We start from the raw sequence: 17,753 nt of genomic DNA, 5'->3' as shown, positions 1-17,753 counted from the left end.
CCTTGCCCACAGCCTGCTAGATAGAAACTTGCAGGTTAGGGCCTAGTAGAAAGTACACTAACCGTGGCCGGGGTATTTCTCTACTTTGCCTTGTTGCTTGCTGGTGTGCTTAGGCAAGCCCGACTCACCTTTTTGGTCTCTATTTTCTTCATCTGCTGTATAGAAATAATTCTGTCCTGTGTATGCCATGTGTGGGAAATAGGAAGAAAGACTAGTGGTAAGTGACTTTGGATATCATCTGGGCCAACTTTTATGCAGTAGAGGTCTCTCTTCACCTCTGCTGAATTCTTTCCAGACAGGTGAGTGTGTATGAGGGGAGTGATTAGTGCTGGGTTATAAGGGAGAGCAAGGGCGCTTTTGCTTTTTGGACAGCTGGGGAGCCCAAGTTACGGGAGGTTACGAGGTCAAGTCATACCGGGTGACAGTGGACTGGTTGCAGTCTGAGTCAAAGGCATTCTTCTTCTGGAGTGTCTGTGCCTCTCCTGGCGGCTGTGCTGTGCCAAGGACGTTCATTAATTAAAATGTGTGTACATGTGTGTGTGTGTGTGTGTGTGTGTGTGTGTGTGTATGATGTGCAGAAATACAGACGTGGTAGAAGTGGTCTCTCAACAGTAGGCTCATTAAAAAAAGTTTTTCTCCTAACACAAAATGTGTGCTTTTGTATTCACACTGTTGCAAAACAAATGAATGGCTGATTTCATCTACCACTGGAAAAGCAGCATGGTCTGAAAAGAGAATGGGTTCTGGGGCCAAACTGACTTTGAATCCTGACTCTACTACTCTCTGGCTGTGTGCACTTGGGCAAATTGCTTAATCTCTCTGAATTTTAGTCCCATCATAGGCAAAATGAACAGCATTTTAGAGCCTCTTCATAGGATTGTGGTGAAGAATAAATGACCTTTGAACTTTGCTTGGAACATAGAAAGTACTTTATAAATATTGGCTATAATGAGAATTTATTTTCCTCTCGGCTGCCCAAATATTGCATTTGAATACTGGAGGATTGGGTGTCACTGGGGTATTTCTCTTTATCCTTCAGTCCAAGTGCTGTAATTATGATTATTACAGCTCTACAGAGTGTAAGGACTAAGGCTTCTGAGTGATATGAGAGCTCAGAGAAGGTGGAGTTGTGTCTGATGGGAGTTTGTTCTTGAAGAGTTTGTCTCCCTTCCTCCTTTCTCCCCTGGTGTGACTGTGCTCATCACTATCCTGAGGATGTGTGTGTTTGAGGGAAGCTCTACATCATCATGGGAACCTGTTGTATAGCATCAGAGAATCTCTCTATAGGACCACTGGGGCTAGTATTTTCTCTGTTATCATTGTGACTCTAGGAAAAATGTTGAAAAAACTGGATTTAGAGAATTGGCCCCAAATCTCCAAACTTCATTGGACCTACTCACCATTTCCAAATGTACTACCCTTGTGCCTCTAGTTCTTTTTTAGAAGGGCCCTCTGGCTGTCTCATTGCCAAATTCAGTGGCTTTTCTCATCCTCATTCTGACTGACCTCTTGACTTTGTTGCCCACAACTTGATTTTCTCAGGATTCGCTTCTCTTTTGATCTGTATAATTCTGCACTATTCTTAATGTTTTTCATCTTGTCCCCTGGATTGCTCTTCTTTCTTTTCCTAACCTCCAGGCATGGCTGGAAAACTCTTCTTGGCCCATTAGTCCTTTCTCTGTAAGTTTTCTCGTAATAGAAGGACTCTTATTGCTTTGATTGTCACTTCTGGATGATGGCACCAAAATTCTTCTCTTGCTCTAGTCCTATCTACCTCTTTGTCTTCAATAGGCATGAAGTTGCCAGAGCCTTCCTGGATACAATGACAAGCCCATGCCTAAAGGCATTGAACTCTGGTTATTCTGTGGGTAGATATTGATTGTTAGCAGGCCAAATGAAGACTGAGTCTTAAGCTTTCTTCTAGCATTAGATTCTTTGAAGGCTGGGGCTGAATAGGATAGGTCTGGAGAGGGCCGGGCTGGGCTCCATTTTGTTCAGTCACTCTACTTGTCACATGATTTCTTTTTGATGGAGCCACTATCTTTTGTCTGTGGAATTGCAGTTTTTGGCTAATATGCTTAGCTACCTTAGAAAATCTTTTTAAATAGAAATACTGTAGATTTACAATGTTGCCTTAATTTCACGTATACAGCAAAGTGATTCAGTTATACATTTCTATCTATCCGTTTTCAGATTCCTTTTCATTACAGGTTGTTACAAGATATTGAGGCCTTCCCTAGTGGCTCAGATGGTAAAGAATCTGCCTGAAGGAGTGCAGGAGACCCAGGTTTGATCCCTGTATTGGGAAGATCCCCTGGAGAAGGGCATAGCAACCCACTCCAGTATTCTTCCCCGGAGAATCCCCATGAACAGAGGAGCCTGGCGGGCTATAGTCCATAGGATTGCACAGAATTGGACATGACTGAAGTGACTTAGCACACACAAGATACTGAGTATATTTCCTTGTACTGTATGGTAGGTACTTGTTGGTTATCTATTTTATATGCAGTAGCAACTTAGCTACCTTCTTGAAGATTTGTTTTCTTCAAGTAGGGTAGGGATGGGCTTGGTCATGTCCCCCTCATTTTGGAGTACAGAGTATTGAGAAGGGGTTAGGAATGCCCCTTCCTATTTCATCCCACCCTATGTTGTCTTCTTTACAGAGCTGCGGTCCCAGCTGGGCCTGTGGAGCCCTTCTTGGCTCCATGTGCTCTCTGGCAGGGCCAACACCTATTTCTGTTGCCACTGGAAAGACTTCACTAGGTCCCTCTGTTGCAGGCTTTGCAAGCACATTTTGGCCTTGTAACTCTTCTCTGGTCAGGCAGAGGCTTAGATCCATTGTGAACCTTCTACCCTCCAGTAGCTTCATCTAATCACTTTCCTTTTAGGGTGCCTTGGATTTTATTGAGAGCAGTCCCCATTTGCTTGGCCTTAGGCATGACTTCAGTATTTGGGGCGCACACTGTTGCCATTACACAAATGGTCAGTGGCTTAAGGATGTTCCAAGTCCAGCTTGCTACCAGTTACGGTTTAGACTGGGGTTCGAAGCCACATTTCTTTTGCAGTTCAAAAGCTCTTTTCATTTAATTGCTGTCTACCTCCTGACTTTCTGCTTAATTTATGTCTTAGGGGAAAAGCCTGTTTGCCTGACCTCGTCAAACTCACTTCTCTTGTCCTTCAAATTATTCTTGAAAAATCCATTTCTTTTCCTAAGCCTTTGCACGTTGTTCTCCCTTGTCAGGGCTCTCGTTTCAGTGTTCTCTCTGCATTGTTTTTTCAGCTGCTTATTTGTTTGCCTAAATTAGGTGGTGAGCTTCTGTTTGTGGAGAGGTGATTGTGTGTGTGTGTGCATGTATGAGTTTGTGTAGCACACAAATAGTAATAAATGTGTTTGTGGGAAGAGCTCATCCTCTTTCAGTTTGTAAAGCAGAAGACTGTTTTATAGCCGTTCCTGCAAATGAAAGTTCTGCATGATGGTGGCCTGGCTCTCTGGGCAGTAATATGCTGGGAAAAGCACCGAGTGGGCTAGGTCTGCCTCAGCGCTCAGCAGAAAATTGGCTTGAGTCTCGCCATTTTTAGCTGTAGGGCTCCTCCTTTGAACATCTGTTTCCTTCACCTCCTGAGAGTAGATACCCAACAAAAGGCCTTGGTCCTAAATTTTGAGATGTAGGGTCAGCTAGAGGTTATGTCGATCCAGCAGGAGGCAGGAGCTCTGGAGAGTGTTTCAAGGGTGCCTGACCTGGCTCTGGCTGCCTGTGGGTCCAGGGGCAAGTCCTCATCCTCAATCTAATCATGGTGTGATAATGAGGTGCCAGTGCTGTACCACATACTTTCCATGAATTGTTTTGTTTAATCCTCCCTAATATTGTTTGAAGTAGGAGCTTTAATTATACCCATTTTATAGGCAAAGAAACTGAGGCCTAGTGAAGTGTGTGATCTAACCATGATCACATAGTTAGAAGTTGGCAGAGCCAAGACTTGGCTTTACATCTGTCTGACTCTAAATTCATGTACTTACACTTTCAACCTAATGTTTTAAATCTCTTTGCTTTAATTTCCTTCTTGTAAGATGGAAGTATAAATTCTTGCCCTTTCACTTTTTCCAGACGATTTGGGGAAACAAATACATGGACAATATGCTATAGACTAAGAACCTGGGCATTTTGTGAGATGGAGTTCCTAGCGTGACCAGGCAGGCTGCTGAGGTGGCTCTCCCTGCCAAGAACACTTGTGACGTTTACCCTTTCTCTCTGTGCTCTGGCCCTGCACCTGGAGAGCAGCCAGTGTCCCTGGGGCCTACCAGCCATGTCAGAAGTTTTCAGAGGTCCAGCAGTTTCACTCCTCCTTCTCTTGGCTTCCTGCCATCCATCATGGCATTCTTTTGTTTTCCTTCCTTGAGAGAAGGTAAAAGTTATGGGAAGATTTCATGTTTATGTAGGGCCCAGTTCCCTCCCCAGTCCTGTATGAATTGAGAGGAGAGTGTGAAGCACCAGGAAGGTGTGGGCTGTTGAGTCCAAGGGCCTCCTCCCACCTATGCCCTCAGCAGCTACTCCAGGCAGCAGTAAGTTGGCAATACAGATTGCTGAGAGCATCCACCCTCTATTTAAGTAGAAGTACAGACTACAAATGGCCAGTTTTGATAGAAAAATGGACATCTTAAGTACCCTATTATCTCTTTTGTCCCAAAGCCCAAGGACACTTAAGGAAAGAGTTACTGGTGGAACACTGAAATACTTCCCTCTTTCTTGGACTGAATTGATGGTATTGTAAGTCAGAAGAAGGCCTTAAATGTAAAGATGTAGTTCTGTCTTCTTTTGAGAGTTAGGGATGATGGGAAGGTTTGTTATGCAGAGTGTACAGGAGCAGGTGATGAGGTGAACCCAGGGTTAGTGGGTGGCAAGTGATTTGGGAAGGGTACTAACCTCAGGCCACTTAGGCCACACTGTGCCTCAGTGGGATTCTGTGACTTTGGCTTTAGTTATGTCATGGCCTGAGGTTTTCTTTTGCTGCTGCCACTGCCTAGGTTCCTTCTTGTGATGGTGGAACCAAACTGTGGGCTACTTCTCCTTTCCTTTCTCCTAGCCTCCGTGTAAAGCCCAGGGAAAACTTGCCTACTTGCCCTCCAGTTGCCACTTTTTAAATAAAGACGAAGGCCAGGTGGACACAGTTGGAGGCCAGGCCTTAAGAGGACAGAAGATACCATTACCCATGTCTGCATGCTGCAGAGTTTGCAGTTGTTTTCTGGGTGCCCTTGCAAAGCCTGGGAAACTGTCTCACCCCTTTCTCCCAGCCTCACTGCTCCTAGGCCTTCCCAGGCATACCACCCCCCAACCCCTGGCCCCACCGTGTTCTCTCTCTCCGGGTCATGGAAAAACATATGGAGGCAATGAATAGGTCAGTTGTGCAGTCCACATGGAATTATTGTGGGAGAGATAAAGGATCCATTTGGAAATCAATCTCTTATCCTTGGTATTGGCAGAAAATGCTTCTGAGGTGTTAGTGTGTGTGCAGGAGATGGAGGTGGTAGGGAGCCCTGTGGGAGCTGCCATTTCTCTTGTACCCGCCGCCCTCCAGTCCCACTCCAGGAGGTGAGGATGCTGCTGTTTATACATCAGCTGCCGCCACCTCTTCTTTCTCAGTCCCTTCTGGGCCTCCTGCTCATTTGTCTTTTTTGCCCTTGGTTTCATTCTCATTTATCTCTTCCTCCTCATTTTTCCCCCAGCGTCAGTTCCAAGTGTGTAACGATGGCTCTAAGAAGGGAGCATGTAATTCTCTCTGTGTGTATATGCCTATACACATGAACAGTCTCGTGTAGGGGAAGGGAAGTCTTTTGGGATAAACCTTTTCTGTCTTAATGTATGTTGTCGTGTTAGTGCTGTTAGCCCACTGCTTCCATTTTTTATTCCTCTTTTCTCCACAGCCAAGGATGCAGAAATAAAAAAGGTATGGGACATTATATGTCCTTTGGGACCCATCTTCCCTGGATCTTTCTAGACTTCTCATTCTTGATTGCCTCTGCCCATTGTTCATCCTCACTGAGCCTTGCACCCCACTCCCCTGCACCCCTAGGCATGGCCAGGCACCTGTCCAGAACCTAGTGCTGTGCTGTGAACTCACTCCGTGTCTTTCAGTGTGATTGGTGCCCTAGGGAGCGAGGTTGCTGGGGAAAACTCATGTGGCATTTAGCCATTCCATTTTGTCTACAAAAAAAGAGGGGAGAAACTGGCAGAAAGCAAAGGCTTTTGCTGCTGGGTGAGTTTAGCAGCTATTTTTAGCTCCTAAGCCTTTGCTTTTCCATTTGGCTGTGCTTTTTTAGCACAGTGTCAGTCCAGCAGGGCTGTTTTCCTTCATGGCTCCAGATGTCCTTAGGGAAAGTTTCCGTCTGCCCCTGAGAAGGTGTGGGCTGGGCATGGGGTAATAACTTCTGATTGTGGGTTCAGGCAGAGCCTTGGGCTCCGCTGCAGTCTTGTCACAGGACCAGTTTATTGAGGTGGAACATGGAGCGTGGCAGGAATAGGAAAGAGAAAAGGTAAAATACCATACTCTCTAGAGGTGTTTCCCCTATAATTAATTCAGTTAGGACTTTATTGAGTAAACTGCCTAATGAGGTGTATTGGGGCTGAATGATCAACTTGCAAACCTTTTATAAGGATCTTGGACTGATACTGACAGGTTCTGAAGTTTTCTAAGGTGTTTTTTTCCCCCCAGATTTATTTATTTGGCTGCCCCAGGTTCTACTTGCAGCATGCAAGATCTTTTAGTTGCAGCATACAGGCTCTTTAGTTCTGCCTTGTGAACTGTTAGCTGTGGCATGTGGAGATCGAGCTGCCTGACAAGGGGTTGAACCCGGGCCCCCTGCATTGGGAGTGTGGAGTCTTAGCCACTGGACCACCAGCGAAGTCCCTCTAAGGTTTTTTTTTTTTTTTTAAAGTTTATTATTATTATTATTTTTTTCTTTCTGCCTTTCTTTCTGGGACCATTTGCCTGTTTGGGTTAAGTTGTTTTGACTTCCTCTCTAGTTTACTGACCAAAATTTTTTCACTACTTCAATTTGCCTATTCTTGATATTTCACTTAAGTAGAACCATACAACATCTATTTTTTTGTGTCTTGTTCATTTCATTTAGCATAATATTTTTAAGGTTCATTCATGCTGAAGTATGTATCAGAATTTCAGTTTTTATGACTGAATAATGTTCCATTGTATGTACCACATTTGAAAAAAATCTGTTGAATACCTAAGTTATTTCTACTTTTTTGGCTGTTGTCAATAATGATACTATCAACATTCATATGGAGGTACCTGTTTGAGTCAATGTTTTGGAACTTTTAGGTGGAGTATATACCTGGGGTGCAATTGCTGGATCACATATATAGTAGTTTTATATTTAACTTTTTGAGGAATTGCCAAACTGTCCCACAGCAATTGCACCATTTTACATTCCCATAAGCATTGCACTAGGGTTTTAGTTTCTCCACATCCTCATTAATATTTGTTACTGTCTCTCTCTCTTTTTTTAAAATAAATTTTAGCCATAATGGTGGATATAAAATGGTACACTGTTTCATTGTGGCTTTGATTTGCATTTCCTTAGTGATTAATGATGAGAATCCTTTCATGTACCTATTGGCCTGTGTATATCTTCTTTGTAGAAATGTCTATTCAAGTTTTTTACCCATTTAAATTTTTGTTGTTGAGTTATAGGTGTTATTTATATATTCTGGATTCTAAACCATTATAAGATAGAAGACTTACAAATATTTTTCTAATTTCTTGAGTTGTCTTTTCACTTTCCTTATAATGTCATTTGAGACACAAAATTAAAACTTTTAATTTTGAAGGAGTTCTGTTTGTTTTTTCATTTATCGTCTGTGCTTTGGTTATTATATTTAAGAAACTATTGCCAAATCTGAGGTTATGAAGATTTTCCCTATGTTTTTCCTAAGAATTTTATCTCTTAATACATTTTGAGTTACTTTTTATATATGATATAAGGGAAGAGTCTACTTCATTCTTTTGCATGTGGATATCCAGTTGTTCCAGGGCAGTTTGTTGGAGAGACTGTCCTTTCCCCATTGAATTGTCTAGATAACACTGTTGAAAATCAATTTATTGCATATGTAATTATTTCTGGGCTCTCAGTTCTGTTCCATTGGTCTGTATATCTGTCCTTACACTTATACAACAGCGTTTTTTTGTTTTTTTTCTCACAGTGTTTTAATCATTGTAGCTTTGTAGTAAGTTTTGAAATCAGGAAATGTGAGTCCTCCAACTTTGTTCTTCTTTTTCAGTATTGGGATTCTTTTTTTTTGGCGGAGGTTGACATCTTAAATTCCCCAAACAAGGATTGAACAGTGAAAGTGTCATGTCCTAACCACTGGACTGTGAGCAAACTGCTATCAGGATTTTGATAGGGATTGCATTGAATCTGAATATTGCTCTGGGTAATACTGCCGTCTTAACGATATTAAGCCTCCAATCTGTGAACATGAGATATCCTTTTATCCTTGTATCATTTAAAGTTTAACAGCCATAAGGGCCTGCACTTTGGTTTGTTTGACTGTCTGAAAAGTGATGTAAAGGCTTTATGACTTGAGAATATTGAATTTTGCTGTTTTTAGGGGATGCTGATGGTATCTGCCTTCAGGTATAACAGTAGATATGGTTTAGAGGTGAATGGTTAACCATTAGGGACTATAACCATTTAGGGACTATATAACCTATAACCATTTAAGGTCTTTTCCTGGTGGTCCAGTGCCTAAGACTCTGCACTTCTAATGCAGGGGTCCAGGGTTCGATCCCTGGTCAGGGAACTGGATCCCGCATGCCGCAATGAAGATCTAATATCCTGTATGCTGCAACTAAGACCAGGCAGTCAAATAAATACAAAAATGTTTTAAAAAAGTGAATGGTTATAAAGGTTATGTGAACTTGGGCCTGTGTCTGTTCAGACACAGATCATTTGGTTAGTTTCCTTCTTTCTGCACCATAGCCAATGCCACCTTGTGCAACCTGATAACAACCTGGATAATGAAGAAGGAAGGGACAGGGCTATTATATTAGGTTGGAACAAACATAATTGAGTTTTTGCATTGTTGAAATTTGCTATTTGATATTGGAATACCGTCTTAATATGGTTATGTTATACATCATTTTAATGCACATTTCTTTATTTTTTTTACTAATGACTTATTCCTGCTGTTTATATTTAATTTGGACTATGGAAATGATATTAGACAAAAAGTAAATTTGAGTGTTTTTCTTATTTGAGTTCAAAATGAGTCGTAAAGCAGCAGAGACAATTCACAACATTAACAACGCATTTGGCCCAGGAACTGCTAACAAACGTACAGTGCAGTGGTGGTTCAAGAAGTTTTGCAAAGGAGACTAGAACCTTGAAGATGAGGAGCATAGTCGATGACCATTGGAAGTTGACAATGATCAACTGAGAGCAATCATCAGAGCTGATCCTCTTAAAACTTACATGAGAAGTTGCCGAAGAACTCAGCATTGACCATTCTACGGTCATTTCACTTTTGAAGCAAATTGGAGAGGTGAAAAAGCTTGATCAGTGGGTACCTCATGAACTGACTGAAAATAAAAGAAATCATCGTTTTGAAGTGTCGTCTTCTCTTATTCTATGCAACAATGCACCATTTCTCAATCGGACTGTGACTTGTGACAAAAAGTGGATTTTATACAACAACCAGCTCAGTGGTTGGGCTGAGAAGAAGCTCCAAAGCACTTCCCAAGGCCAAACTTGCACCACAAAAAGGTCCTGGTTACTGTTTGGTGGTCTGCTGCCATCTGATCCACTACAGCTTTCTGAATCCTGGCGAAACTGTTACATCTGAGAAGTATGCTCAGCAATTTGATGAGATGCATCGAAAACTGCAATGCTTACAGCTGGCATTAGTCAACAGAAAGGGTCCAGTTCTTCTCCATGACAATGCCTGATTGCACGTTGCACAACTAATGCTTCAAAAGTTGAATGAATTGGACTATAAAGTTTTGCCTCATCCTCCATATTCACCTGACCTCTCGCCAACCAACTCCTAGTTTAAGCATCTTGACAACTTTTTGCAGGGAAGACTCTTCCACAACCAGCTAGAGGCAGAAAATACTTTTCAAGAGTTTGTAGAATCCCAAAGCATGGATTTTTACACTACAGGAATAAACCAGCTTATTTCTCATTGGTAAAAATGTGTTGATTGTAAAGGTACCTATTTTGATTAATAAAGATATGTTTGAGCCTACTTATAATGATTTAAAATTCACGATCTGAAACTGCAGTTACTTTTGCATCAACCTAAATAGCTCGTGCAAGGGTCCTGGATGACTGCAGCTTCAGCCAAGGCCTCTTTCCTTGTATGGGGGAATGGAGGCTTACTTTAGGTTGTTCTATGTCTGGGGTAGGAGATATGTGATACCTCTATTCCGGAAATGTCTGACATCATCTGAAATGTTTGACATCTGTGAAAAAAGTGACATTGTGGGAATCACTGTGTTGGGACAGGCAGGGAAGGGTGTCAGGCACCAGCTTCCTATTGACCTTCTATCTTCTGTGTTTACATTCCTCAGGCCTCTAACTATGCCTCACCAGGGCCTGCTCCTTTTTAGGATGGCTCCTCTGTGCATGCTGCTCGGTATGCTGATGGTTTCCTGCTTCAACTTCTGCCTCTGTCATAAGAACTCGGTAAGTATTTTCACACAAGTAGAGGGATCTTTGGGGTCCAAGAAAGTCTCCATGCCACCAGGGCTGCTGTGGGAGTTTCTTATAGGAATGTGACCAGTGCTGGGTCACGGAATGTGTGCACTTCTTCCCCTATCCCTTAGTCCTCTGGCCTCTGTTTAAAGCTTATGACACATTTTCTCTTTGGGGAGAAGATGGTGATGATGATAATGATGTAATAACAATGATGATGATAATGATAAGCTTATCATGTACCAAGTATTATCAGTTAAGTCACTCAGTCATGTCCAACTTTTTGCAATCCCATGGACTGCAGCATGCCAGGCTTCCCTGTCCATCACCAACTCCTGGAGCTTGCTCAAACTCATGTCCATTAGTTGGTGATGCCATCCAACCATCTTGAATTCTCTGTGTCCCCTTCTCTTCCTGCTTCAATCTTCCCCAGCCTCAGGTCCTTTCCAATGAGTCAGTTCTTCGCATCAGTTGGCCATAGTATTGAAGCTTCAGTGTCAGCATTGGTCCTTCCAGTGAATATTCAGGACTGATTTCCTTTAGAATTGACTGGTTTGATCTCCTTGCAGTCCAAGGGACTCTCAAGAGTCTTCTCCAGCACCACAATTCAAAAGCATCATTTCTTCAACACTCAGACTTCTTTATGGTCCAGCTCACACAGCCGTACACATCTACTGAAAAAACCAAAGCTTTGACTATACGAACCTTTGTCAGTAAAATAATGTTTCTCCTTTTTAATATGCTGTCTAGGTTTGTCATAGCTTTTCTTCCAAGGAGCAAGTGTCTTTTAATTTCATGGCTGCAGTCACCATCTGCAGTGATTTTTGGAGCCCAAGTAAATAAAGTCTGTCACTGTTTCATTGTTTCCCCATCTATTTGCCATGAAGTGTTGGGACTGGATGTCATTATCTTTATTTTCTGAGTGTTGAGTTTTAAGCCAGCTTTTTCACTCTCTTCTTTCACTTTCATCAAGAGTTCTGCCATAAGGGTGGTGTCATCTGTGTATCTGAGGTTATTGATATTTCTCCTGGTAATCTTGATTCCAGCTTGTGCTTCATCCAGCCTGGCATTTCGCATGATGTATTCTGCATGTAATTTAAATAAGCAGGGTGACAATATACAGCCTTGACGTATTCCTTTCCCGATTTGGAACCAGTCTGTTGTTCCATGTCCGGTTCTGTTACTTCTTGACCTGCATGCAGATTTCTCAGGAGGCAGGTGAGGTGGTCTGGTATTCCCATCTCTTTAAGAATTTTCCACAAGTTTGTTGTAATCCACACAGGCAAAGGCTTTAGCATAGTCAATGAAGCAGAAGTAGATGTTTTTCTGGAATTCTCTTGCTTTTTCTATGATCCAACCAAGCGTTGTATTGTGTGCTTTTATATGTGTATCCTCACTTAATCCCATCAACAACCTGGCTAAGTAGACAACTGAAGTTATTATCCTCATCTTGAGAAGGAGGAGAACTAGGAGATACTAACTTGGCCAACATTATAAAGCTAGTTTGTGGCAGAGCTGAGGAGGTCAGGATTTTCCCCAAGGACTGGGTACTGGTGTGGTGAGCACCAAGACTGCTTCTTCCTCTACTCCCCTCTTCCATTTCTGTGTCCTCTTTCCCTCTGTCCTTTTTTGCATGTTCTTTATAGTCTCCTTTTCATTAACCCAGACCTCATTACTGAGGGTTTCTGTCATTGACAAAGGCAGGGGCAGAATGCCTGAGAAGGCCCTAAGCTTGGTCTGGCTGCAGGGTGTCCTGGCCCCATTTCCCTGGCCTGCCCCAGCAAAGCCTGCCCTTGACCAGCTCCCAGTGCCCTCTCTTTCCTCTTCCATGAAATGCCCTGACTGTCAACTCTCTGACAGTTTTACCCTCCCCTGGCCACCTTCCCCAACCCCAGGGGTCCTACTTAAATGTTGGGTAAAGTGCTGGAGGCTTTGGAACTGGAAGGCCTTGAAGTGCAAATGACAATTGTGATGAATTTAATAGCAATTCAGCTCAGCTAAGCTTCACCTCTGGCTCATGGCAAACTTCCACCTTCCCTCTGAAGTCATTTGTTTTCTCTCTGCCTTTCTCCCTACTTTGTGGAGCAGGAGAGAATGTACAGTTAGGAGTCACGAATCCTTTTGAGCTTTTAATGTTCTTTGACTAAGATCTTGTTGCTGTCATTTTTCTGGTCTCTTCAAGGACAGTAAGACTGGAATCTCATTGGCTCCAGAGGGTGGAACTGGCCACAGCATGAGGTTGGGGCTGGCTCTAACTTAGCTGGCCCAGATAAGCACCCAAGTTTCCTGAGGGATTAGGGCTGTGTCCCCTTTAGCCTGCAGCTCTTGAGGATCTGGGTACTCCCCATCATGAGCTTTAGCAGATGCACAATTAACAAAAGCATGCTGATGAATTTACTTAAGGACTGTGTGTTAGTAAGTCCCTTTTGGATAATAGTTCAACCAAATAGATGAGCTTTCAGAGCCATAATTATTCTGGCCCATTTATATTAGCTCTATTGAACCTAGTCTCAGAAAAATGTTAATACTGACTTCCATCAGCAGAAGCTGCTTTTATCCTTATGTCTGTTCCTAAGCTGTATCCATTTGTCATAATCTTTCATCATGTGCTAAGTACAAGTAGGAATTGAAGCATCTTTTCTCTCATACCATAAAAATTGCTGCCCTGATGGCATTTAAAATCCAAATTATGCAGCCAGCCACCTTCACAACAGTGAAAATGGGTGGTGGGGGAGATGGGAGTGGTCATGATCCTTTGTTCAGAGCCTGGAGTCCAGACAAATGCTCCTGGTGACCTGGAATTGTTCTCCCCAAGGGCATTTGTTACAGGTTAATGGCCACCCAGCAAAGGTTGGCTTTGTGTATCAGGATACGATCTGGAGCCATCCTCCCTTCCTGTCTCCTGTTGTGGCGCCTCTCTGGGGCGGCACTTCTAAGGAGCAGTGTGAATGCTAAAGGGATGTATTGTGTGGTATACTCACCTTCAAGAGATGGTAGAAGATGAGTGGGATAGTGGAACCCAGTATAAAGGAGCACAGAGCCTTAGTAAGTTCTCTTTTGCCTCCCACTTTGTCAGTTTGACCATTTCTGAGTTTTGTTTCCTCATGTGTAAAACAGGGTTGTTAAAACAGGCACCTCCCTCTTAAATTTTAGTGTAGATTAAATGTGATTATATATATAAAGCATCTAGAATTGAGACTGGCACTGTATGGCTAATGGATGGTCAATAAATGTCAGCTGTTATTTTTTAGTATGGGGTGGCTGCTTCCATTGTTTAATTTATGGCTCTGTCAGCCAGGCTCCTATCCGAAAATGTTGCCCCCTCAGTCTGTCTCTGTCACAACAGCAATCCACCTACCCTGAGAGGTTCATTTATTCTCTTGGATCTTGAAGGCTTTGGTCTTTAAGAATCTCTTATTCAGTTGCAAGTGTAAGGAAGCGTATCATGGTAAGCTGTTGTCAGTTAACACCTTAGCTGGGATTTCTTGCCATTTCAGAGGAAATTGGTATTTACAGTATTGATGGCAGAGAGAAGAGAGAATTCAGCATTGAAAGGAGCCCTGAAAAGCCAACTGAGAGGGCACCAGAGCATGAGATTTACTTCAGAGCTGACCACGGGCTGGCTGGCCTCCCTCACCTCTCGGTCTTTGTCTCTTGTTTTGGACCCTGCTGGAGCAGAGGGAGGGTCATCCCTTTCTCTGCAACTGTGTTTCTCACCTTGTCCAATAAAGGGTAGGGGCTGTGCTGGTAAATGTGCTGGGGTGATCTCATCCACCCCACCCCCCACCCCCACAGGCTTGCTTCCCTTAGCATCCAAGGCACAACCGATAGAACACTTGACTAAGAACAGAAACATAGAAGTGAGTCAGGATTCAGGCAGTCCTGGACTTAAATCTCTGCTTTTCTCTCTGCAGTGTGGTTTTGCACAGATCCTGTGTTTGTAAAATGGGATTAAAAGTGTGTGTTTCATAGGTGGAACTTGGAGGAGTTGTGCGGCATGGAAGGCACTTTAGACCAGTGCCGGGCATATGGGTAGGGGTTTCATAAATGGTAGCTGCTGTTTTCCTTACAACTCCATCTCCGTGATGCTGCTTTTCCTGAAAATCTTTTCTGGAATTCCACCTTCGAGGTGACTGTCTAGCTTGTAGTATGTTTGTGTGACCAAGCCTCCCTCAGTGCTTGCTGAAGTCACTCAGAGCCAGATTTGGTGATCAGAGTGAGTTGATCAGACAGATGAGCACCAAATTTATGTCACTTCTACTAAAAACAGGTGAACTGTAAAATAATGGCAGATTGTGAGAGAGAGTGTGTGTGTGCGTGTGTAGCGCAAAATATGGTTCAAAGGTGATACCAAGAGGAAACTTAAGAAAATATTTTGAGCAGTGATGGGATTGTTGGGAAAAGGGCCTTTCCTGAGGCTTCAAGTATGTGTCTCAGTGGTTCATATCTTGTTGTAATCCTTCTTCTTGAATCTACTCTGTTAGTCTCGTTAAAGATCTAGGGAAAAGGGCTTTCTTAGCTTCTACTCACCGAAATGAACGCTAGCCTTGCCTGGATTTTGAAGGGTCATATTTTCATCATCACCATTACCCTTGCCTCTTTCTTTCTTTTTCTCTTAATGTTGAGGATTTGGTTAGTTGATTACAGTTATACCTGCTAGGAGTTAACCTGGCTAATAGATACACTAAAGCAAGAGTTGTAATGTAAAGCTTAGAGATGTTTAGTTTGACCCTCTTTGTGTTCTAAAAGTAAGAAATATCACAGAAAAATTTGGATTTCTGTTTCTTACCGAGTTGGATGCCTTCACGGCAGTGGCAACTGAGTAACAGCTATGTTTCTTGGTCAAGACAGGAGGACTCCAGTTTTCACAGTTCCTCTACTCCTAGTTGTTTTTACACTGGGCACACAGCACATTTATATCTGTCCCTGCCTGGCTTCTGGAGGCATTTAATCCACATACTTCAGAGGTAAATATTATTAATGGTCTTCTAGCCCTGTGGTCTAGTGTACGGCACTTTTGACAGAGACTGACCAGCATGGCTGGGCCCTGGAGTATATAGGCTCCAGGTACTTAGTGGACAAGGTGGTCTTTGTTCTGGAGTTTGGAGCTAGTTCCTGGCTGCCAGCAAACTCTTTGGGCTTGTCTCCAAAAGATACACCTGCCTGTAGGAGGAAGCACTTCTTTCATTCCTTTGTTGTATGATTACAAACTAAGCCTTGGGCTGGGCAAGGGGTATATACAGTGGTGAAAAAGACTGACACAGTGCCTGCCCTCAGGAAACTCAGCTGTTGGAAGTGTGATGTCAGAATGCCTGCCAGTCTTCTCATTAGTCTCACACACCTATTCTTCTGTTGCTAGTTTTTCTTTTGAGCTCAGATTTGTGTGGACTGCAAGTTCAAAGGGTAGGAGGAGTTTGAGGGACCAGGTTGCACAGGTGACCACAACCCAAACCTGACCTGCCTGAGTGAAGCCATTTTGTGTAGTCCCTGCTGGATGTCACAGCACAGACTCATCTGACTTGCCCCTACATGACTCCCTTTATGAGTAATAGGTGTAATGGCTACTGTGTAACCAGGGCTAGTGGTTTACAGGGTGATACTTCTTCTAACATATGAATGAGATGTTATTTCCTCTTTATAAATGTAGAAACTGAAGCTTAAAAGTTAAGGAACTTTTCCTGGAGTCAAAAGCAACTTGGAATTGAACTTTGGGTTACCTGAAGGAGAGTTTCAGTTTTAAACCACAATTCTATCATCCGTGCATCTTGTTACTTGTAACATGATTTAAGGACCTCTTCTTGTCCAAGCTGACTCATTTGAAAAGACCCTGATGCTGGGAAAGATTGAGGGCAGGAGGAGAAGGGGACGACAGAGGATGAGATGGTTGGATGGCATCACCGACTCAATGGACATGGGTTTGGGTAAACTCCGAGAGTTGGTGATGGACAGGGAGGCCTGGCGTGCTGCGGTTCATGGGGTCGCAAAGAGTCGGAAACAACTGAGTGACTGAACTGGACTGATCTTGTCCAAGATAATTTTCCTTACTGGTCCTTCAGAAGATCTGAAATTCTTCCATCTGAATCTCACGTTTTTATTTCTTGTTAAAATGTAAAAATCCTTGGAGGGGCTTTACGTATTGTCATCATCAACACCTTAACCCCTTAATCTTTCCTCTGTCAGCTAGTTAAAGATCAGGACCTAAGGGACCCAGGGAGGTTCCTATCTGGACCTGGGGTACTGCTTGAAAGAGAGGCATTGTTACCTCCCAAGTAGGATTAAAGTTGCTTGGGAGACCAAAATGAGATCTACATAAAGTACCTAGCCCAAGTTTGAGTTCATAGGAGGAATCCATGAAAAATACTCCTAGGGGAAGAATTGGGAGGTGGGGAAAAAGTGATGGCAGGGGAGGTGGGAGTGCTGAAATAATCTTCCAGTGTGCTAATGTGGGTTCTTCTTTGCCCTCCCAGATGTAATTTCTCAGAGCTCTGGAACCCTCTAGTTCCAGTTTCCTGAGGCCTTACTGCTTTTTTATACACAAACAGGTTTAAAAATGGGACAGGAAGGATGGGAGGCTGGGAAGGAATAAGATGAATAATACTTTGTATTTATATTACATCTTTCTCTCCTGAGCTCAAAGTGCTCAACAGACACCATCTCATTAATCCTCCATATTCTCCCTGGGGTGGAAGGAAACAGGTTTTAGGAAGAGGTTTCCAACCTGGGCATCTTCCTCCTTTAGCCCAGCTGGACTGGTGCCTTCCCACTTGCACCCCTCCCTCCATGGATTGGAATGTCCCAAGAGGTCATGTATGCCCCATAGGTACCCTGGGGAATTAAGGTACCCAGGCCCATAGTCTGCCCTGCTGGGTGTCTTAGGAATTAATTGGGCTTTAGCTACCAGCTTTTGTACATCTGAGTTGACCATTTGAGGCCTCACTGTTCTATTCAGTTGTATGCTTTTTCTTTTATAAATATCTTTAGTTTTAATTTTAAGAGTAATAGGAATTTTAATCATCCAACAGTATAGGAGCTTATCAAGTAGAAAGTC

At 43.0% G+C, this 17,753-nt stretch overlaps 1 protein-coding gene across 10 annotated transcripts in view; it reads left to right on the top strand.

Moving 5' to 3' along the window:
* Positions 1–17,753, top strand: part of SIL1 (SIL1 nucleotide exchange factor) — a 237,142-nt gene that overhangs the window by 48,874 nt on the left and 170,515 nt on the right. For 9 of the 10 annotated variants that reach the window (XM_043912904.1, XM_043912902.1, XM_043912896.1 and 6 more), the window contains one exon: positions 10,582–10,696. In XM_043912904.1, the coding sequence (XP_043768839.1) occupies positions 10,592–10,696 (105 nt within the window). In that variant the 5' untranslated portion in view covers positions 10,582–10,591. Of the gene's footprint in view, positions 1–6,482; positions 6,530–10,581; positions 10,697–17,753 lie in introns of those variants that run through there. The other variant, XM_043912900.1, reaches the window with a different exon arrangement.

The sequence above is a fragment of the Cervus elaphus genome, chromosome 9 (genome assembly GCF_910594005.1).
Source record: "Cervus elaphus chromosome 9, mCerEla1.1, whole genome shotgun sequence".
NCBI classification, from domain to species: Eukaryota; Metazoa; Chordata; class Mammalia; order Artiodactyla; family Cervidae; genus Cervus; species Cervus elaphus.
The sequence above is the reverse complement of the archived record's forward strand: the minus strand, read 5'-3'. Positions and strand labels throughout refer to the sequence as shown.